The following is a 27,579-nucleotide window of genomic DNA, read 5'->3' as shown; positions in this document are numbered from 1 at the left end:
CCATATTATGTCAAGAACAGCTGAAATAAGCAAAGAGAAACTACATTCCATCATTACTTTAAGACATGAAGGTCAGTCAATCAGGAAAATGTCAAGTTTTTCCAAGTGCCGTCACAAAAACCATCAAGCGATATGATGAAACATGAGGACCGCCACAGGAAAGGAAAACCCAGAGTTACCTCTGCTGCTGAGGATAAGTTAAATAGAATTAACTGCACCTGAGATTGCAGCCCAAATAAATGCTTCACTGAGTTCAAGTAACAGACACATCTCAATGTCAACTGTTCAGATGAGACTGCGTGAATCAGGCCTTCATGGTCGAATTGCTACAACAACAAAAAAAAACACTTCTAAAGGACGCCAATAAGAGACCCTGGGTCTCGACCCAGCCCTGTGTAACTGGGTACTGGACTTCCTGACGGGCCGCCCCCAGGTGGTGAGGGTAGGTAACAACCTCTCCACCCCGCTGATCCTCAACACTGGGGCCCCACAAGGGTGCGTTCTGAGCCCTCTCCTGTACTCCCTGTTCACCCACGACTGCGTGGCCATGCACGCCTCCAACTCAATCATCAAGTTTGCAGACGACACTACAGTGGTATATCCACTGTAGGTGGGGTTATATCCTTCCTGTTTGGCCCTGTCCGGGGGTGTCCTCGGATGGGGCCACAGTGTCTCCTGACCCCTCCTGTCTCAGCCTCCAGTATTTATGCTGCAGTAGTTTATGTGTCGGGGGGCTAGGGTCAGTTTGTTATATCTGGAGTACTTCTCCTGTCCTATTCGGTGTCCTGTGTGAATCTAAGTGTGCGTTCTCTAATTCTCTCCTTCTCTCTTTCTCTCTCTCGGAGGACCTGAGCCCTAGGACCATGCCCCAGGACTACCTGACATGATGACTCCTTGCTGTCCCCAGTCCACCTGGCTGTGCTGCTGCTCCAGTTTCAACTGACCTGAGCCATAGGACCATGCCCCAGGAATACCTGACATGATGACTCCTTGCTGTCCCCAGTCCACCTGACTGTGCTGCTGCTCCAGTTTCAACTATTCTGCCTTATTATAATTCGACCATGCTGGTCATTTATGAACATTTGAACATCTTGACCATGTTTTGTTATAATCTCCACCCGGCACAGCCAGAAGAGGACTGGCCACCCCACATAGCCTGGTTCCTCTCTAGGTTTCTTCCTAGGTTTTGGCCTTTCTAGGGAGTTTTTCCTAGCCACCGTGCTTCTACACCTGCATTGCTTGCTGTTTGGGGTTTTAGGCTGGGTTTCTGTACAGCACTTTGAGATATCAGCTGATGTACGAAGGGCTATATAAATAAATTTGATTTGATTTGATTTGATTTGATTTGGTAGACTTGATTACCAACAACGGCCTACGAGACGGCCTACAGGGAGGAGGTGAGGGCCCTCGGGTTGTGGTGTCAGGAAAATAACCTCACACTCAACGTCAACAAAACAAAGGAGATGATCGTGGACTTCAGGAAACAGCAGAGGGAGCACCCCCCTATCCACATCGACGGGACAGTAGTGGAGAGGGTAGTAAGTTTTAAGTTCCTCGACGTGCACATCACAGAAAACTGAATTGGTCCACCCACACAGACAGTGTGGTGAAAAAGGCACAACAGCGCCTCTTCAACCTCAGGAGGATGAAGAAATTTGGCTTGTCACCTAAAACCCTGACAAACTTTTACAGATGCACAATCGAGAGCATCCTGTCAGGCTGTATCACCGCCTGGTACGGCAACTGCTCCGCCCACAACCGTAAGGCTCTTCAGAGGGTAGTGAGGTCTGCACAACGCATAACCGGGGGCAAACTACCTGCCCTCCAGGACACCTACACCTACACCACCACTAACATTGAGTGGCTGCTGCCAACATACTGACTCAACTCCAGCCACTGTAATAATGGAAAAATGTATGTAAAAAAAAATTTCAAGCCTCCCGGGTGGCGCTGTGCCACCAGAGACTCTGGGTTCGCGCCCAGGCTCTGTTGTAACCGGCCACGACCGGGAGGTCCGTGGGGCGACACACAATTGGCCTAGCGTCGTCCAGGTTAGGGAGGGGTTGGCCGGTAGGGATATCCTTGTCTCATCGCGCGCTAACCAAGGTTGCCAGGTGCACGGTGTTTCCTCCGACACATTGGTGGGCCTGGCTTCCTGGTTGGATGTGCGCTGTGTTAAGAAGCAGTACGGTTTGGTTGGGTTGTGTTTCGGAGGACGCATGACTTTCGACCTTCGTCTCTCCCGAGCCCGTACAGGAGTTGTAGCGATGAGACAAGATAGTAGCTACTAACAATTGGATACCATGAAAAAGGGGGTAAAAATTAAAATAAAATAAATGTTTCACTAGCCACTTTAAACAATGCCACTTAATATAATGTTTACATACCCTACATTACTCATCTCATAAGTATATAATGTACTCTATACCATCTACTAGATCTTACCATCTTTATGTAATACATGTATCACTAGCCACTTTAAACAATGCCACTTTTATATGTTTACACACCCTACATTACTCATCTCATACTGTACTCTATACCATCTACTGCACCTAGCCTATGCCGTTCTGTACCATCACTCATTCATATATTTTTATGTACATATTCTTCATCCCTTTACACTTGTGTGTATAAGATAGTTGTTGTGAAATTGTTAGGTTAGATTACTCGTTGGTTATTACTGCATTGTCGGAACTAGAAGCACAAGCATTTCGCTACACTCGCATTAACATCTGCTAACCATGTGTATGTGACAAATAACATTTGATTTGATTTAAGAAGAAACACGAGCAATGGACATTAGACCGGTGGAAATCTGTCCTTTTGGTTTGATGAGTTTAAATTTGAGATTTTTGGTTCCAACCGCCATGTGAGTAGGTGAATGGATGATCTCCACGTGTGGTTCCCACCATGAAGCATGGAGGAGGAGCCGTGATGGTGTGGGGGTGCTTTGCTGATGACACTCTCTGTGATTTATTTAGAATTCAAGGTACACTTAACCTGCATGGTTACCACAGCATTCTGCAGTAATACGCCATCCCATCTGGTTTGTGTTTAGTGGGACTATCATTTGTTATTCAACATGACAATGACCCAAAACACACCTCCAGGCTGTGTAAAGGCTATTTGACTAAAAAGGAAAGTGATGGAGTGCTGCATCAGATGGCCTGGCCTCCACGATCACCTGACCTCAACCCAATTGAGATGGTTTGGGATGAGTTGGACCGCAGAGTGAAGGAAACTCAGCCAACAAGTGCTCAGCACATGTGAGAACTCCTTCAAGACTGTTGGAAAAGCATTCATCATGAAGCTGGTTGAGAGATTGCCAAGAGTGTAAAAAGATGTCTTCAAGGCAAATGGTGGCTACTTTGAAGAATAGAAAATATATTTTGATTTGTTTAATACTTTTTTGGTTACTACATGATTCCATATGTGTTATTTCATAGTTTTGATATCTTCACTATTATTCTACAATGTAGAAAATAGTAAAAATCAAGAAAAACCCTTGAATGAGTAGCCGTGTCCAAACTTTTGATTGGTACTGTAGACAGGTGTGTGCCTTTCCAAATCATGTCCAATCAATTTAAATTACCACAGATGGACTGCAATCAAGTTGTAGACACATATCAAGGATGATCAATGGAAACAGGATGCAGCTGAGTTCAATTTTGAGTTTCATAGCAAAGGGTCTGAATACTTATGTAAAGAAGGTATTTCATTTATTTATTTGGCAAAAAATTCTAAAAAAACATTTTCACTGTGACATTATGGGGTATTGTGTGTAGTTTGCTGAGGAAAACGTTTTATTTAATCAATTTTAGAATAAGGGTGTAACGTAACAAAATGTGTAAAAGGTCTAGGTGTCTGAATTCTTTCCGAAGGCACTGTATCGTGTACTTCCGGTACACACTAGTAACGGATGTGATTTACTTCATCTTAGAGTTAGCCTTCATGAAGCGATGATTGTTATCGTATAATGTCATAGAGCAGGGCAGCAGGTTAGTGGTTAGAGCGTTGGGCCAGTAACCGAAAGGTTGCTAGATCAAATCCATGTGCTGATAAGGCAGTTAACCCACTATTCCTAGGCCCTCATTGTAAATAATAATTTGTTCTAAACTTACTTGCCTTGTTAAATGAGGAAAAAAATAGATATATAGATAAAAATGTAGTATGTATTATTTGCATTGAATGACATAGAGATGTTCATAGAGATGTTCACCTGTTGATATTTCTCTGTGCTCTCCCCTGATTTGTCTCTCTGTCCACGTGATTGTTCAGTCCACCATGCCTGTGGCAGGCAGTGCATGAGGATGGCATCAGCTCATTTACATCTCTGTCTTTACCAGTGAAGACTTTATTTGTCTTTGGGTTTATGCATGGTTTCCTGCTTGTCTTTCTTCTCACTACACCTGTCATTCTCCATGTTCCATTCTACTGCAGACAGGACTTTATGCTAATAGTAAGCCAGAGCATCGGCAGTAATGCTACCAAAGACAAGCCCACAGAGAAACACCTGTTCACCATGGTCACCTCCAGAGTAAGTGTGTGTGAGGCACACAGACATAGACACACACACACACACACTCTCTCTCTCTCTCTCTCTCTCTCGTGCGCTTTCACTCTCCTACTCTCTCTCTCTCACCACAGCTTCCAGAGTCAGAGGCTCAAATTAGCTGTGCATGTTGATTTGCACTCGTGAGGAAGTCCCGTTTTGTTTTGCAGATCAGGGAGTTGACCCTTCTCATCTCCAGCTACATCAACAGCGCCCATCAACAAACAGAAAGCCACTCCCCACCACCTCTCTGCCCTCGTCTTACTGGTGGCTCAGCCTGTCAATCTCAAGAGCAAAACGCTAAGGAGCAAGTCAACACCAGCGGTGGGCAGACCTAGCAAGGCACCTACTCTCCTGTGATCCCCTCCAAGGTAAGTGTGTGATAAACACACACTCACTCACCTTCTCTCTTGTGAGGTCTCGCTCTCCTCCTACTCTCTCTCCCTCCTGTGATCGTCCCACAACCACATATGTCAGGCCAGGGGATCAGCAGCGTACGTGGAATTAGTGTTGTGTTCAGTAGGTACAAAATGGATTGAAACAGGGAGGCACAATCGTAACCTGTCCAATGAGAAACAATCATTTTCTTTTTACGTTGTGGCTTAATGAACACCACCCAGTCTCTTCTCTGTTCTCATGACAGGGGACTGAGGAACTCCAGTGCAGAGACTTATGACATGGTACATGATACAATGGTCAATAGTGAGCCAGGTCTCATCACAGGACACTTTCATTCATTCAGCTGTTGATTCTTCTCTTCACGCACCAAAGAGCAATGTCAGTATTATTTATTGACAGACAGCCTTCAACTCCAAAGCCTTCTGTGGTTTAAGCTTTTCAGTATCTTCTATTGTTTGTTTTATATTCTTTGTAACTCTGTAGTCAAAGTTTACTTCCTGCCTTGTAACTTTTGTACCTCTGGACACTTATCTTCTTGAATTACTGTGACTTATAATGCCAATTTCCAACAGAGGAGCTTTAGGTGTTATTTCTGAGTGTGAAATAACTAAAGGAAACCAAAATGATCAGTGTGTGTATGATATAGCTTTAAAGGGCCAATCCGGAGCTTCAACAATAACAAGGTGGACATCCTGTTGAACCATGTCGTGAAGCTAAACAGTGTTTGTTTACATTGACTTTATTTACAAACATTTGAGTAAAACAACATTATATCTGGGTTCTGATGGGGTATGATAGTTGAAGTTCATTTATAAGTAATTTTCTTCAATAATCAATGGCTATATATACAGTGCCTTGCGAAAGTATTCGGCCCCCTTGAACCTTGCGACCTTTTGCCACATTTCAGGCTTCAAACATAAAGATATAAAACTGTATTTTTTTGTGAAGAATCAACAACAAGTGGGACACAATCATGAAGTGGAACGACATTTATTGGATATTTCAAACTTTTTTAACAAATCAAAAACGGAAAAATTGGGCGTGCAAAATTATTCAGCCCCCTTAAGTTAATACTTTGTAGCGCCACCTTTTGCTGCGATTACAGCTGTAAGTCGCTTGGGGTATGTCTCTATCAGTTTTGCACATCGAGAGACTGAAATTCTTTCCCATTCCTCCTTGCAAAACAGCTCGAGCTCAGTGAGGTTGGATGGAGAGCATTTGTGAACAGCAGTTTTCAGTTCTTTCCACAGATTCTCGATTGGATTCAGGTCTGGACTTTGACTTGGCCATTCTAACACCTGGATATGTTTATTATAGTATACAAACTATAGTTTGTTAACAAGAAATGTGTGGAGTGGTTGAAGAACGAGTTTTAATGACTCCAACCTAAGTGTATGTAAACTTCCGACTTCAACTTTATATTCATATTTATAATTCCTTTAAAAGTCTAAAAATGTATGTAGTCATTCCTTATTGGTTCTTTAAAAACAAGTGCCATGTAGGATATGATTATTTAGTGGATATGTGATAACATATGATGTTGTTTTAGCTAGTTTGGCTGCTGTTTTAGCAAACTGGCCTTACAGTTGAATAGATGAAGAGGCTTACTTTATGGTAGTTAGTTGTATGTACAGTACATAGATTAAGGAAAGGTTAGTGGTGTAAGTGGCTAGTTTGTGGAGACATCGGAAAGTATGCAATGGAAGTGAGTGATGCACAGTACTGTGGAAGTGGTACAGTACAGCATTGAGAAAGGCTATGCTTTATGAACAGAGTAGTTGGTATGTTACGATATGGTCCCGCCCTCTGGGTTACTGAGTGAGGTGTAGTGTGGTGAAACTGAAATGGTCCGAAACTCAACCTACTAGATTACTGGTAGGTGACCAATGACCACCATGTTGTTTTCACTTATTCTTTCAGATTAGCCAAGATTAAGAAATAGGAACATAGAACCTGTTTTCTGTCTTAAAGACATTCTCCAGCGATAAAAAAAAAAAAAAAACGATATTACACATACAGTAAAGTACACAAACTAAAAAGTAAAAATAAAAATGATTTGAGTGAAATAGTGTTACGCAAATCAGGTGTTAAATGAGTTGAAAGGAGACTGGAGTGCCACAAAGAGGCTGTTGGTGGTGTTTGAGAGAATGGATTGATGGAATAATATTGGACAGTGATTGAAAAGCATGTTTGCTGTTTCACAAGAGTTGTGGGCCTGTGAGGGCAAAGAGACATCTAAGAAAGTAAAACAGAGGTGTTACAGTGGAAGTAGGAAGAGTTTGGGAAGGTGTGACAGTTGACATGTTCCCTCAGAGGACAGGAATTTAAACCAAAGCATGACCCATTTATTCAATTTTGAATAACTGGAAAGCATATTTCTAGATCAGTATGATCATTTATTAGAACCTGAATCCATTTTGAACTGCTTGTTTCCTATGTGAGTTCTTGATGTATGTTATTCCCAAATGCAAGCTTATAATGCACCATCGAGAGCATTCTGACCAGTTACATCTCCACTTAGTATGGAAACTGCTGGGGTCAAGCTTCCTACCATCCAGGACCTATACACAAGGCGGTGTCAGGAAGGCCCAAACAATTGTGATAGACTCCAGTCACCCAAGTCATAGACTGTTCTCTCTGCTACCGCACGGCAATCGGTACCGGAGCTCCAAGTCTAGGACCAAAAGGCACTTTAACTTCCCCTGATAGGCTATGCTGTGGAGCTTAATAGGGCCTGCCGGGAACTGGCACACCCTCATTCCAGGTACGGAGGAGTAGGGGGAAAGGGGACATACAACACCCAAACCTGTCTAAACTAGTTAGAGGCACTTTGTGTTGCTTATGAGAGGGGGGAAACAATGAGATAAAAGGAAGAAGAGTTTGAAAGGGGAACATGGGCAAAGCAATTGGTATTGGCTATTGAAAATGCCTATTGTTTATTCCTTAATAAATGTGTATTTTGGTTCCTATTTAAAGAAAAAAGAGAAACTCCAGTAAGAAAGTTCTTTGTCATTAATGTATGATGACAGTGACTTTACAGTAAGGTGTCCGATTCATTGGTCCAATAATGTAACACTGACAAAGACTTATCCCAAAATGCTACCTACTTGTAAAAATGACCAGAACCAAACAATGGGAGCAAGCTGGGACAGGTTATCCATGGATAGCTTCTGGTGTTAATGCGGTAATGACCGCCTGTCTGGTACCTTTTCAAATACAATACTGTTTAAAAAGGTGAATCTCAACCTGACAATATGGCTAATCTCTCTGTATAACTGCTGATATATAAACTATTAACCAGTCTCGCTACAGAATTCCACTGATGTGCTATGACCTTGTATTTTGACTTAACACTAGAAGGCCTTATATACAGGTTACCATCCTGAGATGGCTGCCACCTCAATAACATGTTGACTTGAGTATTATGACCTCAACTTGACAAACAGGTTTGACGTAATGCCAAATGGTTTCAGAGCAGAGGTTGAGTCATAGTATCTACACGCAGGCCCTTCTCAGTCGACTGACATGAACATGCATTCTCAAAATGTAATTTTAGTTCACATGAACAAGCTCAGCGAGATCTTTCATTCAAGGTCATAACTCATCTAATCTACCTGAATTACTTTAGAAAGCCTCCTAAACAATGATCCCATGAAAACACTCCGTAGTGTCGCAGATACTGAACACACCCTGGTCTTTTCACCAGCATATCCAAATGGAGTACATTGGTTGAGTGTTAAAACCGGTTCGGAAGCATACATTGTGGTTCCTGTTTCCACCCTACCCGAGCTCATCTGGGATCAAGTCAAGAGTTGTGTAACTAGGCATGTCATGGAGGGAAGTAACTTGTTTTCCTGCACTGTTGGAGCTAAGAACACAAGCATTTAGCTACATCTGCCAAATAAACCAAATAAAATGAGTTACAAATACATGGATACCTTATCACTCAAGACCAATACTAGCCATAAACTTGTTTAGGGGTGACAATGTTAACAGTTTAGATATGTTTTATAGACTTGGTTTGAGTATATTCCTCATTAGTTGGCATGACTTTGTTCCCCTCCCCCATTAGTTTGACTCTGCACAGTAATTTTCCATTGAGCCACTTTAAGGTATACCTGGCTCTAATGCTGAACATTAAACTCAGTCTAAGAACCCATGTCATTCTAGAGGCAAATAAATTGATCGTAACAATTTTAAGGCAAAGGATATATTTTAAAACACTTTATTAATAGACAATGCATATGAAACTGTACAGTCTGCAGCATTCAGACTTCATTTAATAAAAACAATGCATTTAAATCAACCTGGACATGTATCCTGTGTTTCTGAAGCACTGTAGCTTTGCCATTTTACAGACATGAGGATTTAAATGACAACAGTTTATATACAAACATGCTTGTGGTAGTAACAGTGCCAAATAAAAAGACCAGTCCTTTACAAACGGCATCCCTCAAGTAACAATATTAAAAACAGCACAATTGCAAACAATGTTTTGTTAAAGGGCTATATACAAGCTGTTAATATTCCAGCGTAGAACCGACTGGTGAAGGGTTGTCTACAGGGCCTCCATCTCTCTGGGCTGAAAGGGAAAGCAACCAAACAAAACATTAGGCATCACGGGGCAATTGGTTTTTCAATGTGCCGGTATGGTTTTAAAATTAGGAGAATGTCCTTACTATATTACATAAAACCATGACCACAACAGGAACAGCTTATAGACGCAGTGTTTCAAATGCTTCTTTAACCTCGCTATCAGAGGAACATGTTGGACCACTCACCTCTGCCTTGCTGTACTTCTGCTCTCGCTTCCTCGCAAAGTAAAGGACCAGCAGTCCGGCGACCACAGCCAGGATGACCACCACGATGACTGCGATAATGCCCCCGGTCAACCTCTTCATGGTGAAGGTGGGGGCCTCCTCGTCCACATAGTACACCAAGATGTTCTCCATCTCCAGCTTCTGACCGTCCACACTGGGTGCAAAATTTTCTTGGTTCGCGAACAGGGGCAGCACCTTGACCTGGTAATAACATGGAATTCACAAGTTCAATAATCTGAGTTTTGATTTTAATATGTTTTATTTAACTGAGATCAGAAGACATATGCCAAGGGAGACCATGATATGCATCACTGAAGTGAAACAGCAAAGGGAGGGGTCATGACTTACGTCTTTCTCCATGTAGTAGGCCATACGGGATAGGTCGGCTTTGCGGTCTCCCTTCACCTTCTGGACATCGACGATGATCTTGCGAGCATCAGGGTCATACTGCACCTCCTTCACAAGGGTCTTGTCAAAGCTGTAACGGGTCTCCATGGCATTTGCAATGGCACTGCAGGAGGACAAAGTTCAGTGAGTAGTTTCATGCACATGTTAATATTATAGCACTTGTGAAATGTAAAGTTGACACAAATACCATGAAACGGACATAAATACTTACGCCTGCAACTTAGAAGTGTCCACGGCTTTGCTCACTTCCTTGTGCTTGAGCTCCAGGCGAACCCAACTGGAGGAGAGAGGGACGGGGTTAGATTTCAATACCCAGTACAATTGCCTAGTCAAAAGAATTTAGATTCAGCCTATCACTTACCTTTTCTTAATCATCCTGAATTTGTTTCACTAGCATAATGTGTTCTCAGTCTGTACACAAATTAAAGCCGAAGCCACATCCTGCATGAATGGCAACCCATGATTCTTAATCTAAATATTAAAGGTCTACCGATTAAAAATCGGATTAGCCGATTTCAAGTTTTCATAAGAATCGGAAATCGGTATTTTGAGACCAATTTGGCCGATTTTTTAAAACACCTTTATTTAACTAGGCAAGTCAGTTAAGAACACATTATTTTTATCAATGACGGCCTAGGAACGGTGGGTTAACTGTCTCGTTCAGGGGCAGAAAAACTGATTTTCACCTTGTCAGCTCGGGGGATCCAATCCTGCAACCTTACAGTTAACTAGTCCAACGCTATAACCACCTGCCTCTCATTGCACTCCACAAACAGACAGCCTGTTACGCGAATGCAGTAAGCCAAGGTAAGTTGCTAGCTAGCATTACATTTATCGTATAAAAATACAAATGGTATAGAGGGAAATAGTCCTATAATAACTACAACCTAAAACTTCTTAGCTGGGAATATTGAAGACTCATGTTAAAAGGAACCACCAGCTTTCATATGTTCTCATGTTCTTCGCAAACACTTTGTTTTTGCATTATTTAAACCAAATTGAACAAGTCAATATTTATTTGAGGCAAAAATTATTTTATTGATGTATTATATTAAGTTCAAATAAGTGTTAATTCAGTATTGTTGTAATTATCATTCAAAAAAAAAGTATTATTATTTTTTAAATCGGCTGATTAGTCGGTATCGGCTTTTTTGGTCCTCCAATAATCGGTATCGTGTTGAAAAATCATAATCAGTCGACCTCTACTAAATACACATGATATAAACTTACTAGGTCTCCACAAGCTTCTCACACTTGAGGTTCTTGTCTCCCTTGTCGGTTCTGCGCACGCCAGCACTGTTGACACACCAACACTCCTCAGTGTTGTTGCACTGTTTGGCACGGAAGGCACCAGTGGCCTCACAGATCGGGTCATAGATACCATCATTGTCCACAAAGGCGGTCTCGACTGGCTTTCCTCCAGTACGAGTGGACAGGTTGTTCTTAGCACGGTACATCTCTGCCTTCATCAGGTAGCATTTGGGGATCACTAACAGAGGGATAAGAGACCATAAGAATCATTCATAAGCAAAATAGCATGATGAGAACACGTCACCAGTTCCGAAAAAACAGTTTCTACCCCCCCTTTTTTTAAATGTAGGCTCATTGTAATATTTATGACAGGAAATATTAAAAGTTTCCCAAGTGAGATTAATGTTGCTTGACATAGTAATGAGAGGGGTACTTACATGTAGAGCAGTCCAGGTTTTGTGTTATACCAGTGTCAACCATAATGCTACACTGGCAAGGGGTGCCATCGCATGTAGCCCACTTCATACTTTCACATTTGCCTGTGGAAGACAAATTATACATGAGGCTAGTCTGAAATACACAATTGGTTCAGCCTGAAACTAATACTTGCAAAGTCGTGCACATTTCTTTAAGCCAGAAGGTTATTCTTTTTTTACATTTAAAAAAAGTAGGAGTTGGTTCTCTGTGCGGTTTTCCCAACATCTACCAGATATGAAACAAAATATCCACACGAAAGTTGTTTACCCGACTTTTTAGAGACCCGGTAGGTAGCGGTTATGGTTCGGGATCGAGGTAAAGTTCGGAACATTTACACGACTTTGCAAGCATTCGTTTTAGGCTGTATATACACGCCAATTAAATTGTGTATTACAACCTGACTAATCAGACGACCACGGGGCCAACCACAGGTGATGTAACAAATAGCCATGTTTATTAGAGCGGAAGCGGTTAAAAACAAGTCCCAAAAGGAATTCCCATGGCGGGTGTAGGCCTACAGGTAACGTTAGAGAGCTTTAACTGGGCGTTGGTTACAAAGAACAATACCTCCCGACCCCCAAACTCTTTAACGCACCGAAACTAGTCTCGGAGTATAACTATGTACAATGTATAAAATAAAAACATACACAATTGTGTAACATGCAACGTCATTGTAATATTTTGGCCATAAACAATTGGTTTATCATACCGAAATTCTTGATTTGGGCTGGCTGTCTAGGGCTAGGCAGCGAAACGCAGAGCTCAATACAAAAAAAAGCAAGTTTACTTGTTAGCTATCAATTTTTGGGACCGACTGCCTCCAACTATCAAAATTGGCTAGAGAGTATGGCTACTTTCTTAAACATTTTTAAAATGTATGTCTTCTCATAAAAAAACATGCTAATAAACATTTCCCTTGTTAAAATGCCTTAATTAAATCAACTTACATTGAGCTGAGGCACCCACTGCGAAAGTCGCAAGAAGAAGTGCAATCCAAATCGTCATGGTAGAAACCTTGAGAACAAATTAAATGTTCTTAGTAAAAGTTGTGACCGTCCAGCACAAAGCACCAAGATGGAGTAAACACCTGAGCGACAGAAGGGTCCTTTTCTTTCCACGGGTGTGGCTTGCCCAACCAGTTGAGATTAACTCCAATGAGATCTTGTTCACCAAACAAGCACTGATACGGATTGGTGAGCAATGGTGTGTGTAATTCCTTAACAAGTTCGATATCACCTGTGAAAACACTTAAACCATTGCATTTATAAAATGTAATACTGTATGCGATACTGACAGCTGTAGTTGAAAAATACTTTGATTTCTAAGAACAGAGTCAGTTTCATGACGTCGGCTAATTTAAATAATGAGGACGGTTTGTGGCGTTTTACCTGACTCGCCTTTTTTCCGTCATTACCATAGGAAACAAGCTCTCACTCTCTCTCTCAATTCAAAGAGGCTTTATTGGCATGGGAAATATTTGTTTCATTATCAGCAATGTATGGTGTTTTAGCAATGTGCAGATAGTTGTAGTACGAATATTGGGGGAAGATAAATCATGGTTTCCAAAACTTGTTCTTTGGGACCCCAATGGGGTGCACATTTTGCCCTAGTATTACACAGCTGATTCAAACAATCAACTAATCATCAAGCTTTCTTCTCTTGAGAGCCAGGTCTGATATGTTGACCTTTCTCAATATCAAGGCTATGCTCACTGAGTCTGTACATAGACTCTCTCTCTTGTGTATGTGTGATGTAAACATATGTTTCCCATGCCAATAAAGCCCTTTGAATTTAATTAAGAGAGTAAGAGCAAGAGAGAAAGGGGGCGAGAAAGATAGAGAACAATATCATTTAGAAAATACAAACATGTATATAATCAAACTGAATTCATACCTGACCCCAACTGGATCCGGTCTTTAAAATTATTTATTTTAGATCCAAGGTGGACCAGATCTGACCCAAGTCATGTCCGAGCTGAGAGAGAATTGGATCCAAATGGGGTTGGGTCTGTATCGCATAAAATGCAGATGTATTGCCTCGCAAGCCAGCGAAATAGTTTTTACTTGTCTGACAGTAAACTTTAACTGTGCATTTTCGATTGTATCGAAAATAATTTATTTGTGCTCTACAGCTTAGCATTTACATGATGACATCCCAGTAGTTAGATGTAGAACATTGAGGTTTTCAGAAACGTTTGCCTTATTTCTGTTGACCAAATATTTTAGTAGGATTTTTTTTATGTGATAGCGTGCCTGACTGCATTCATGCTGCAAATAGTTAACTTTTGTCTGTAACCTAATATTCCGTAGGCCTATTCTTTTACTGAGCAACATTACAATCTATCCTATTTAACTGTTTTTATCAACATTGATTTAGACTAAAGGTAGGCTATAGCCTGTTTGACCAATTCAAAATCAACTTTGAATAGGCTATGGAAGGATTGCGTCTCCCATCTGCATTCCTGTGTCATTTTCAACAATTGGGATTTGTAGGTCAAAGGTTAGTAGGCTATTCCCGCTATGACAAGGCTATAATTGGATGTAGAATATTGCATTTATCAGAGATCTGTTCATTTGTTTCTGTTGACTGAATTTTTGAGATTTGAAAACTTTTATTTTGTGAGTTTAGGACGCTAGTGAGTGTTGTGTGTTAGACATATTTTAGTGGGCTTTAACTCAGGTCTAGCTCAATATAATAGTCTAATATGTTTTGTTCTAAGTTAAATGTTTAGGCCTACAGAATCATCCTATACAGCCTGAGATTGTTCTGGTTACGTGTTTGACAGAAAAGTCATCCACAGCCACAGCTGTGTAGGTCTACTGTCGAAGAGAGTTAATAAAATATTAAATCAGTAGGTCTGTTTCCATCCAATTGGCAACAGATTTTCATGGGACATTTCTGAAATCTGCTAATTTTCCCACCAGTGATGTTTCCATCAAATTGACTTGTTGTAGATAAAAGGCTATGCGTTATGTACAAAGAAAAACATTTTATTTGTCAAATTACAGCCAAGTATCAATTATCATGTCACCAGAATAAGACCCCAGTATTAATTTGGAAAGAAGCAATCAAGCTCATCACCTTGCACTTCCACCACACTGAAGTTCATCATAATTTATTTTATCTGTAGCTTAATAAACTGCATGCTTTCCCGACGAGTCATATTGGGAGGACCACACAACATTGTCATCCTGTGACTCCAAGTTTACGTCAATATGGTTATTATATCAATATTTGGGCATAAAAGCGTTTCCACCAACATTTCTCGTATAATTAATTTTACCATAACCTGGTCTCAGAGCATTTACTATTATACTAAATGGAGTGTCTCATATTTACGTACAGAATAATACGAAATGCTCTGAGACCACACCTTGTCTAACATATTTCGTTTAGTCAACATTTGGAAAGTTTACCAAAACATTTTCTGTTTCCATCAGGCATGTCATGATTTTTTTTTATCTGACACAGACCTACTAAAAATAAAAAGGTTGGATGGAAACCTGCTTAGTGAAGAGAGAAGTTGTCCTGATATTTCTTACACCACAGGTGTCAAACTCATTCCATGGAGGATCGATTGGCTGTGGGCTTTTGCTCCTCCCTTGTACTTTGATTAATTAAGGTTAATTAAGGACCTCCTCACACCTGGTTGTCTATGGCTTAATTGAAAGTAAAAACCAAAAACCTGCAGACACCAGGCCCTCACTTTTTTTAAGCTGTCTGTGACCAAGAAATGCATATCTGCATATCCCAGTCATGTGAAATCCATAAATTAGGGCCTAATGAATTTATTTCAATTGACTGATTTCCTTATATGAACTGTAACTCGGTAAAAGCTTTGTTATTGTTGCGTGTTGCATTTCTGTTTTTTTCTCAGTGTAATTTTGGATGGGTCAATAGGCTGTTTCACGAATTCACACAGATCCGAGGCCCGTGGCCACTGAGCGGGATCTCCCCCTTGAATCAAGAGTTAACTCCAAAATGTCTCAGGTAATCGAGTTCAGGTAGATCCGTGAAGGCCTCTATTGAGCAGTAATCAGAATATGTATTAATGGTAGGTATATATATATATATACATTCAGTGGGGCAAAAAAGTATTTAGTCAGCCACCAATTGTGCAAGTTCTCCCACTTAAAAAGATGAGAGAGGCCTGTAATTTTCATCATAGGTACACTTCAACTATGACAGATAAAATGAGAAAAAAAATCCAGAAAATCACATTGTAACATTTTTAATGAATTTATTTGCAAATAATGGTGGAAAATAAGTATTATAGTATCATTTGAACAACCCAGGTAAACCAAAACAACTCACGAAACCAAAACCAAAGGTAGAAACAACACAAATCAGTTTACTGACTGAAGTCTCCATGGTGATGACTCATTTGGCTATGAGTCATATTTCTCAGATGGCTCAGATAAGGCAGTGTGGAAAATAATTTAGGCTACTCATCTACCAGGGGAACATGTATCGTACAACATGACTAAACATGAGTTTTATGTGAAATACGATCATTTCAAAGATTTTTGATCAGAAATAAAACACTCATATCAAAACACTCTATTAAGGTGATTGTTCCACCTGGGAACTAAAATGATAAACCAGACAGGTAGTTTACCTTTAAACTGCCTTATCAACACAGTAGTACTTTATTACCTATATTATCTACCTGTAGCCTTTATCTCACCACACAGCTGATTAGCAGGTCTACCAGTGAATAGCCTCTGCCAAGTTCCCAACAACCTGATATTCCGGTTTTCAGAGGAAATGGAAAGAGAGCCTGTGACTCAACTTCCACTTTTGGACGTTAACAAAGCAACACTCCATCTTAACTCCTCCTCCACATTTACTGGATTGGTTAAACAGTGTAGAAGAGAAACTCACCCGAATGTTTTTTTTCTTCTGGTCAAGACCAGTAGGCCTATGAAAGGGATCTAATTTCAGACCTTTATTTTATGCCAACTATGTTAGGTTAACAAGTGAAGTACCTACAAAGCGTCTCAGATTAGGAGGGCTGATCTAGGATCAGATTCTCCTTGTAGACCATAATGAATAAGAAGCTGCTATGCTGACTTGATCCTAGATCAGCGCTCCTACTCTGAGACGCTTTGTGAATGCAGGCCCTGATTCCTAGTGCCGATTTTAGCATGTAAATCTTGGTGGGGCAAACCTTTGTTTGTTGTTGATGCATGCCAGCAAAGCCACTACACAACACAAAACTAAACAATACATTAACTGCACTATAACGGTGACAGACGGTGCCCACAAACTGTTAGGGCCTACAAAAAGCTGTCCCATAAGCAGAGCTTTCTTTTCAGCACCATGGAGTGAATCCTAACCACCGCTACACCTGGCTATCAGCGGAGCCTTTTCTGGCAGCGAAACAGTTAATTCAGCCTCATTTACTGCCTTTTAAAAAAACATAGCTGTGCTGGCTGACTTGCTTAAACAAATCTGGTTTCTACTGCCAATTGAGATGTACAAACTATGGCATAAGGGAACGATGAGCAGATAAGAGACAGTCCGTAATTTCGATTAAGACATTAATGAGCGAGCTAAGACGGACGTTGTCAATTTAACTATATGTTCAGCACTTTTGAAATGTACAGCATCAGAATTCAAAACATGGCCCATTTTTACAGTATTCTCCCTGTACACCAAGTCAGAACTGTAGGATAAATAAAGGGACATACAGTATAAGCAGACAATGAAAGCTCTTACAATATTTGAAGATTGCATTTCTCTAAACAGGATATAGGCTACATGTGCACCACCAAGTCAGAACAGTAAGTTAAGTTGTGAAGGGGAAAGGGACAACATTATTAGGGTGAGGCACATTGGCTGCTAACAGCGTACTACGCAACATACACTTAGTGTTACTTTCTTAGCTACAGACAGTATACATATCTCCCTGGCATATTACATAATTTACGCAGCAGCATACAATACATTTTTTGACTTACTGTTGTTGTGAAGTGCTCACTTGAACAGGAAGGTGGTGTGGCTGTCCTTCTTGTGGGCAGATTTTGTCATGAAACTTTGTCATCAAAGTCTAGCATTCTCTGGATTTGTGGTGCTTTCAAGACAACTGGGAACTCAGAAAAAACAAGGTTGAATCATGACAACAGTGATCTTCAGGTCAGAGCTCTAGAAAGGGGCCCGAGTTCACAACTTGGAATTCTGAGTTGGATGACCGTTCAAAACGCATTTTCCCAGTCGGAGCTCGTTTTTGTCTAAGTTCCCAGGTGTTTTGAACTCACTGAAGTCTGAGATTTCCCAGTTCCGAGTTTCCAGTTGTTTTGAATGAGGCAAAAGTCATGTTGGATTGACAGCATGGCCAATGTATTCAACATTTTCTGGCTCATGGTGTTACGTGTGAATATTTATCCTTTTAAGCTTTGATATGAGGCCCTTAATAGAGAGCAGGGGAAGCAAAATAGTGATTGCTTTGCAATGCTTGCAGTTAGCCAATGATTCCTTCCCAACCACTCATTGTTGAATTTGCAATTTCCAACATGTTGTGTAATGTTTATGTCCAATAGCCGATGAGCAGCGATACGTTTTTATCTATAATTTGTAATCAAATTAATTAATTAAAATAATCAAATATGACAAGGATTGAAAAGGATTTGCCAGTAGATTGTCAACATTTGTCATGATGATGACTGCTTGTCTAGCTTGCTAGCTAAGATTTTGAAAGTATGATGTTGACATGATCAGTCCAAACAAAGCTACGGTAGATATAAAGTGATTTGATGTCATTTTATCTGCGGCCAATGACCTTGAGCCTTCTTGGATGGGCCCTTAATGTAAATCTATGGCAGCACCCAATTGGGCTTGAACTGCCTAGCTGTAGATTCTGCAGCGATGTAGTGTCCCCATGAGTGACAGAACACTGAGCCAATCAAATAAAATTGTATTAGTCACATGCGCCAAATACAACAGGTGTAGACCTTACAGTGAAATGCTTACTTACGAGCCCCTAATCAACAATGCAGTTTAAAAAGAAATACAGATATGAATAAGATATAAATGTAACTAAAGTCATTAAAGAGCAATTTTATTAGTATTTTTTATTTTACCTTTATTTAGGAGCAATCATGGCAATCATGCAATCATGGTGCAAGTAGAAAAGATTACCAACACCTACGCTCTGTATGTTTCGCTGGCTGCCCCTTCACCACAGAAAGCACTGAGCTAGGTGGAAACACCTGCATTTTGGAGCTACTTTACTCAAAAAAGCAAAAAAGAGACCATGTTAAACAGTTGTTTTTTTTTTCTTTAACTGATATGTGACACCTATTAATGTCAAAATAAAATGCAAAACAGGCAACACATTTGTATTTTATTCTTAGCTAAATTGAGATCAAGAGGTGGGGCTCAAAACAGGGTGGGCGTCTGCCCAACCTGCCCTGAATGACAGGTTGCAACTGCACACTTTATAGTTTATGCAAAGGCGTACTTCCTGTTGAACAGTAAACAGCCATGATACATGAAGAATGGAAGCCAACTGTTAAAGGCTTACATCAGATAATTATGAACTACTGTATTCTCAGAATAGCACTGTAAAACACTTCCAGCACTTATTTGTAGATTAATCCATCCTGACCAGTGTCCCTTGTCTATTTGGCTCTATCCCTTTACAGTGAGGAGGACAAATGAATGCATCAGGGGACTAGTCCAGGTATTATGAGAGGAACGATACATAAAGGAGAGTAATATGGGTGTTCCCCTTCTCAGCGGTTTCAGAGAGCTCTCAGATATGGTAGATGTCCTATTGTTTTGGGTCCCTAAGAGAGACAAGAGGCAGCAGTGGAGGAACTGAACTGGCCCACAGCTTGGGTAAGAAAGGAGTAGAGGACACAGTCACATCCACCTCAGAGAGACGGAAAGACACACTTTATATCCGATAGAAGCCTGCACTCTCAGCCCCAATGAAAGCCTCCTAGACACCGTGAATATAGAAAAATATGTGGTGAGTAAATCTCTGCTATGATCATAGCCGCGCATGTAGCGGTGCTGAGGGTGCTGCGGCACCCCTGATAAGTCGAAAAATACATTTATGCAGACTTGCTCAAATTTCTTGGTACCCTTACAGCTCATTGAAATAATGTTTCATTCCTCCTGACAAGTGATTAAATTAAAAGCTATTTTATCATGTATACTTGCATGCCTTTGTTATGTCATAGAATAAAGCAAAGAAGCTGTGAAAATAGATTATATATTGCTTATTCTACAAAGATATTCTAAAATGCCCTGGACACATTTGTTAGTACAGCTTAGACAAGATCATACATAATTGGATTATAGTGATATTTCAAACTAATTTGTTTCTTTAATTAGTATCACACGTCTCCAATCTTGTAATCAGTCATTCAGCCTATTTCAATTGAGAAAAGTAGTCACTGTGTTGTTTGGTATCATTGTGTGCACCACACTGACCATGGACCAGAAAATGCAACGCAACGCAACGCAACGCATAGCAAAGCAAAGCAGATTTGTCTGAGGAGATCAGAAAGAAAATAATAGACAAGCGTGGTAAAAGTTACAAGACCATCTCCACGTCCTGTGACAACAGTTGCAAATATTTTTAAGAAGTTTAAGGTCCGTGGAACTGTAGCCAACCTCCCTGGGCGCGGCCGCAAGAGGAACATCAACCCCAAATTGAACAGAAGGAGAGTGTGAATGGTAGAAAAAGAACCAAGGATAACTGCCAAAGGGAGACAAGCTGAACTCCAAGGTGAAGGTATGTCTGTTTAGATCGCACCATCCGTCACTTTTTGAGCGAAAGTGGGCTCCATGGAATAAATCAAATCAAATCAAATTTATTTATATAGCCCTTCGTACATCAGCTGATATCTCAAAGTGCTGTACAGAAACCCAGCCTAAAACCCCAAACAGCAAGCAATGCAGGTGTAGAAGCACGGTGGCTAGGAAAAACTCCCTAGAAAGGCCAAAACCTAGGAAGAAACCTAGAGAGGAACCAGGCTATGTGGGGTGGCCAGTCCTTTTCTGGCTGTGCCGGGTGGAGATTATAACAGAACATGGCCAAGATGTTCAAATGTTCATAAATGACCAGCATGGTCAAATAATATTAAGGCAGAACAGTTGAAACTGGAGCAGCAGCACAGCCAGGTGGACTGGGGACAGCAAGGAGTCATCATGTCAGGTAGTCCTGGGGCATCCTCAGGTCCTCCGAGAGAGAGAAGGAGAGAATTAGAGAACGCACACCTAGATTCACACAGGACACCGAATAGGACAGGAGAAGTACTCCAGATATAACAAACTGACCCTAGCCCCCCGACACATAAACTACTACTGCAGCATAAATACTGGAGGCTGAGACAGGAGGGGTCAGGAGACACTGTGGCCCACTCCGAGGACACCCCCGGACAGGGCCAAACAGGAAGGATATAACCCCACCCACTTTGCCAAAGCACAGCCCCCACACCACTAGAGGGATAGCTTCAACCACCAACTTACCATCCTGAGACAAGGCTGAGTATAGCCCACAAAGACCTCCGCCACGGCACAACCCAAGGGAGGGGGGGGGGGCGCCAACCCAGACAGGATGACCACATCAGTGACTCAGCCCCTGTAATAGGGTTAGAGGCAGAGAATCCCAATGGAAAGAGGGGAACCGGCCAGGCAGAGACAGCAAGGGTGGTTCGTTGCTCCAGAGCCTTTCCGTTCACCCTCCCACTCCTGGGCCAGACTACACTCAATCATATGACGCACTGAAGAGATGAGACTTCAGTAGAGACTTAAAGGTTGAGACCGAGTTTGCGTCTCTGACATGGGTAGGCAGACCGTTCCATAAAAATGGAGCTCTATAGGAGAAAGCCCTGCCTCCAGCTGTTTGCTTAGAAATTCTAGGGACAATTAGGAGGCCTGCGTCTTGTGACCGTAGCGTATGTGTAGGTATGTACGGCAGGACCAAATCAGAGAGATAGGTAGGAGCAAGCCCATGTAATGCTTTGTAGGTTAGGAGTAAAACCTTGAAATCAGCCCTTGCTTTGACAGGAAGCCAGTGTAGAGAGGCTAGCACTGGAGTAATATGATCACATTTTTTGGTTCAAGTCAGGATTCTAGCAGCCGTATTTAGCACTAACTGAAGTTTATTTAGTGCTTTATCCGGGTAGCCGGAAAGTAGAGCATTGCAGTAGTCTAACCTAGAAGTGACAAAAGCATGGATTAATTTTTCTGCATCATTTTTGGACAGAAAGTTTCTGATTTTTGCAATGTTACGTAGATGGAAAAAAGCTGTCCTTGAAATTGTCTTGATATGTTCTTCAAAAGAGAGATCAGGGTCCAGAGTAACGCCGAGGTCCTTCACAGTTTTATTTGAGACGACTGTACAACCATTAAGATTAATTGTCAGATTCAACAGAAGATCTCTTTGTTTCTTGGGACCTAGAACAAGCATCTCTGTTTTGTCCGAGTTTAAAAGTAAAAAGTTTGCAGCCATCCACTTCCTTATGTCTGAAACACATGCTTCTAGCAAGGGCAATAAGACCCTGGAGGACTCCACTTTTGAACAAAAAACATAAAAAAGCCAGACTGGAATTAGCTAAAAATGCATATTGACAAACCACAATCCTTCTGGGAGAATGTCCTTTGGACAGATGAGTCAAAACTGGTGCTTTTTGGCAAGTTACATCAGTTCTATGTTCACAGACCTAAAAAATGAAGCTTTCAAAGAAAAGAACACCATACCTACAGTGAAACATGGAGGCTCGGTTATGTTTTGGGGCTGCTCATCTGCGCCTGGCACAGGGTGCCTTGAATCTGTGCAGGCCACAATGAAATCTCAAGACTATCAAGGCATTCTGGAGTGAAACATACTGCCCAGTGTAAGAAAGCTCTGTTTGTCATGGGTCCTCCAACAGGATAATGACCCAACACACACAGCTAAAATCAACCAAGAATAGATCAGAACAAAACATCGGACTATTCTGAAGTGGCCTTCTATGAGTCCTGATCCGTGTCTCTTTCATTTTGTTTTATTATTTACAATATTATGTAGAGTAAAACATCTCAAGCAAAGTCTTATTTCTATTAAATATGGAATAAACAATGGTGGATGCCAATATCTTGTCAGTTTCAAGTTATTGGATAAAATTGTGCCTTTGTTTTTTGTGGAGGGGTACCAACAAATTTGAGTACATCTGTATGTATATAAACTCAACAACACCCCCAATCCAAACATCATCCCGTGGACATGGCTATGACACCTGTAGCTACAAATGTCTAGTAGCCTTTGAGTCACATTCATATATCATTTTTTTTCTGTGACTTGTTGGTGCACACTAACTGACTTACAGACAGATGAGGGTTACTTAATGATACATTTTGAAATGGTTCCAAATGGGTTATTTAATACTTATTTTCTGTGATTTTGATGGTTTTGGGGGGGGGGGGGGGTCATTTTCAAATTCTTCATGTACTCCGACGTCTGTGGTACTGAGCACCAAACGTAAATATGAAGACATTGCAGTAGATTGTATTATGTAAAAACTCACCACCACCCAGGTTCATATGGAGCTCTGTCCCCACAGGCCCCCACACAGACACACAATAATTGAACCTGGCCTAGAGGGAATCTTAGCGTTTAGCTTGTAATCCAATCAGAAAACAGGGATTGTTTTTTTTTTATCAGTTTCCTCTATTCAGTGCTTTCAGGACTTACAAGAACTTACAACTTTCTGGACTTACAAGTCTCATCTATTTGGATGCTCAACAATACAGTCTAAGGCATTATGGGGACATTCTTTGAGCAACAATAAGGGATTCCAGTAGTGTCCTTTTTTCTCAGGTTGTTCATTTTGTGGCCTAATCAAAGAAACAGCAGATACTGCCAAATGATTAGTTAAAACATTTGATCAAACACCTTTTTGGAATATGTCTTGACATTTTTAATTATACAAATGATCTATGTTTCCAACCCAAATATGAATAGCAACTACCGCTCTATCATTTATTTCAGTTTCCTCCCTATTTTATCCTATCAATGCTTAGCAACATTCCGCTTATAATTGGAGAACAATATCAGTACTTTTTCAGTGATCTCCTGTGGTGCATTGATTCTTGTCTCAAAAATAGGCTTCATGTCACATTGACGAGTGTGTTACTGGCCTCCAGTAACATTGACGAGTGTGTTATTGACGAGGACATTGACGAGTGTGTTACTGGCCTCCACGGCTGCCACTCAAAGGCACATTACACAACACAGCAGCTGGGCGTGTCTGGATGGCTACCTCGGCGACAGAGTCCAATGAAAGGACATCGACAAATTCCAGACTACTAACCTCTGTATGAATAGAGGAGGGCAAGACTGCAAGTACATAAGAGAGGCTTCAATGGAAATGGGTTTCAGTGCACGGACATTGACGAAATGCACAGAACGTGGCATCTGCCATGGGAATGCCGCCTGTCACATCGACGAGGCTGTAGTGGAGCGGGTTGAGAGCTTCAAGTTCCTCAGTGTCCACATCACTAAGGACCTATCATGGTAAAACACACCAACACAGTCGTGGAGAGGGCACCTCTTCCCCCTCAGGAGGCTGAAAATATTTGGCATGGGTTCTCAGATCCTCAAAGTTCTACAGCTGCACCATTTGAGAGCATCTTGACTGGCTGCATTACCGCTTGATATGGCAACTGCTTGGCATCCGACTGCACGGCGCTACAGAGGGTAGTGCGTACTGCCCAGTACATCACTGGGGACGAGATCCCTGCCATCAAGGACCTCTATACCAGGCGGTGTCAGAGGAAGGCCCTAAAATTTGTCAGACTCCAGCCACCCAAGTTATAGACTGTTTTCTCTGCTACTGCACGGCAAGCGGTACCAGAGCACCAAGTATGGGAGCAAAAGGCTCCTGAACAGCTTCTACCCCCAAGCCATAAGACTGCTGAACAGTTGATCAAATGGTCACTGACTATTTACATTGACCCCCTTTTTATTTGTGCTGACGCTCTTGCACCGGCTCTATGCACACTCACTGGACTCTACCCATACACACTACACTGACACTCCAACACACCATACGCTCACACACACAAAACACACACCTAGTTCCCAGGTGTGCGTAATGTGGGTTGCCAGGACCGCCGGAGAGAGAGAACTGGAGTAGGCGTGACACCTGGACATTGACTTGGTACCGGTACTCCTTGTATAACCTTGTTATTGTTCTTTTGTTGGGTTACTACTTCCTTTTGTATTTTTTTTTTTTTACAAATTCTTCTTACTTTTTAACTCTGTACTGTTGGGAAAAGGCTCGTAAGTAAGCATTTCACGGTAAAGTTGTATTCGGCGCATGTGACAAATAAAATTTGATCTGGTGTGTGCATCTATAACACAGGCTTTAAGGGCAACGGGAACTACCTGTGTCTGGATATACATTTACTTGACATTTTAGTCATTTAGTAGACACTCTTATCCAGAGCAATTAGGGTTAAGTGCCTTGCTCAAGGGCACATCAGCAGATTTTTCACCTAGTCATCTCGGGGATTCGAACTAGCAACTTTTCAGTTACTGGCCAGACGCTCTTAACTGCTAGGCTACCAGTTCAGAGACCCCCAGTTCAGAGTCTCTTCGATGACTGTGTCTACATGTTGGGCTTGTAACGCTGCACCTGCTTCGATTAATTTAATGGGAATGGGCTGACCTGTAGGGCCATCAATTAGTGTAATTGGCAGAATAAATGTGATCTCAACACTGTCTGTATCAATGTGTTGGGCAGCTATGACTGCTCCTGCCGCTCCGGATATCTAAGGGATGGAAGAGTGTCATTCCTAATATCTGCCCTGCTTCGGCCGGGTCGTTCTACTGCAACTTTGGCACCGGATACATGACATTCAATGACTCCAAGTGCAGGAACCTGGATGAGTGTGCCATTGGGCACTGTAGCCCCTTCTTCACCTGTGCCAACTTCCCGGGCTCCTTCACCTGTAAGTTCAGGGCAGGGTACAGGGGCAACAGCATCACCTGTGAGGACCTGGACAAGTGCTCCATGGCACAGCAGTGCAACCCCGATGCCCTCTGCACCAACCTGGCGGGCATGTTCATCTGCAGCTGCCAAGTGGATTACTCCGGGGATGGGGTGATCCAGTGTCCAGATGTGAACTGGTGGACAAAGGAGGCTGCTGGAACAAAGCTATCTGCGTCAACAGTACAGGTTCCTTCTCCTGTCTGTGTCCACCCTGGTTCGACCTGGTCAGCCGCACCATCTGCCAGGATATACACCGAGTGTACAAAACATCAAGAACACCTGCTCTTTCCATTCCAAGTGAGTCCAGGTGAAAGCTATGATCCCTTATTGATGTCACCTGTTAAATCCACTTCAGTTGGTGTAGATGAAGGGGGGGAGACAGGTTCAATAATGTTTAAGCCTTGAGACAATTGAGACAACGATTGTGTATGTGTGCCATTCAGAGGGCGAATAGGCAAAATATTTAAGTGCCCTTGAACAGGGTATGATAGCTGCCAGGCGCACCGGTTTGAGTGTGTCAAGAACTGCAACGCTGCAGGGTTTTTCACTCAACAGTTTACCACAGTTTACCACATGTATCCAGAATAGTCCACCATCCAAAGGACATCCAGCCAACTTGACACAACTGTGGGAGGCATTGGAGTCAACATGGGCCAGCATCCCTGTGGAACGCTTTCGACACCTTGTAGAGTCCATGCCCTGACAAATTGGAGCTGTTCTAAGGGCAAAAGTGGGGGCAACTCCTAATGTTCTGTACACTCATTGTGAATGAGTCCCAGGCCATGGAGGAGCCGTGCCACCTCAATGAGCGCTTCTCCAACACTTTGGGGGCTTACGGGTGCCCTAGCCAGGTGACCATGGCCTGTACGGATATCAACGAGTGCAAAGTGGACAACCCCTGGCACGTCAATGCCACCTGTTTGAACACAGTGGGCTCCCATACCTGTACCTGTAAGCACAGATTCACAGGCAACGGCTCCAAGTGTGAGGATGTGGACGAGTGTGTTGCAATTGGCACCTGCCACCCGTGGGTACTGTGTGCTAATGTGCACGGCGACTTCTCCTGCTCTTGCCAGCAGGGCTTCACCGGGGACGGCTTCTGGTGCCAGGATGTGACTGAGTGTGCCCACTCCAATACCGCCCCATGTTAGAGTTTGTCAACTCCCCCGGAGCCTATGTTTGTTCGTGTATGAACAAGACAGTGACCTATAATGACACCTGTGTGGCCCCCAGTTTCTAATGTGCCTCTGCCTGCCACCTTCATGGGCTCTGCCAACCCTCATCCGCTGGCTACCTAGGCTTTGAGGGGGATTGACTCACCTGCTCTGACTTAAGTGAGCGACAGGAGAGTGTGTGCTCCCAGAATGAGACTGTGTGAATATCCCAGGCTCTTTTGCCTGCCTCTGCAAAGTGGGCTACAGACAGAACGAGACAAACTGCGCTGGTAAGAAGACTTGATTTAGTTCACAAAAACTACCAGAACCACTCAATATTTCACAATAACCATTCAATTGCAAAGTCCTGTCTTTATTCAAATTCTGGTGTTTGATCTTACTTAGAATATGTTGTTCTGTAAAATTGATAATGTGGTAAGACTGTGTTCAGGGGACTAATTCTCTCTCTCTCGACACTCTCTCTCTTTTGCGATATGGATGAGGGTGAATCTGGAGAAAAGGAG

At 42.1% G+C, this 27,579-nt stretch overlaps 1 protein-coding gene across 1 annotated transcript; it reads right to left on the bottom strand.

Annotated features, from left to right (window-relative positions):
• Window positions 1–9,163: 9,163 nt before the first annotated feature.
• LOC139381376 (tumor-associated calcium signal transducer 2-like) lies at window positions 9,164–13,239 on the bottom strand. The gene is made up of 7 exons (XM_071124857.1): window positions 12,858–13,239; window positions 11,871–11,972; window positions 11,413–11,671; window positions 10,394–10,459; window positions 10,123–10,285; window positions 9,736–9,975; window positions 9,164–9,536 (listed from the first exon to the last, which is right to left on the bottom strand). Exons 1-7 carry the CDS (start codon window positions 12,913–12,915, stop codon window positions 9,513–9,515), a joined length of 912 nt encoding a protein of 303 aa, XP_070980958.1. The 5' UTR covers window positions 12,916–13,239; the 3' UTR covers window positions 9,164–9,512.
• Between the last annotated feature and the right edge of the window lie 14,340 nt (window positions 13,240–27,579).

This window comes from Oncorhynchus clarkii, chromosome 23, assembly GCF_045791955.1.
Source record: "Oncorhynchus clarkii lewisi isolate Uvic-CL-2024 chromosome 23, UVic_Ocla_1.0, whole genome shotgun sequence".
Lineage (NCBI taxonomy): Eukaryota > Metazoa > Chordata > Actinopteri > Salmoniformes > Salmonidae > Oncorhynchus > Oncorhynchus clarkii.
The sequence above is the reverse complement of the archived record's forward strand: the minus strand, read 5'-3'. Positions and strand labels throughout refer to the sequence as shown.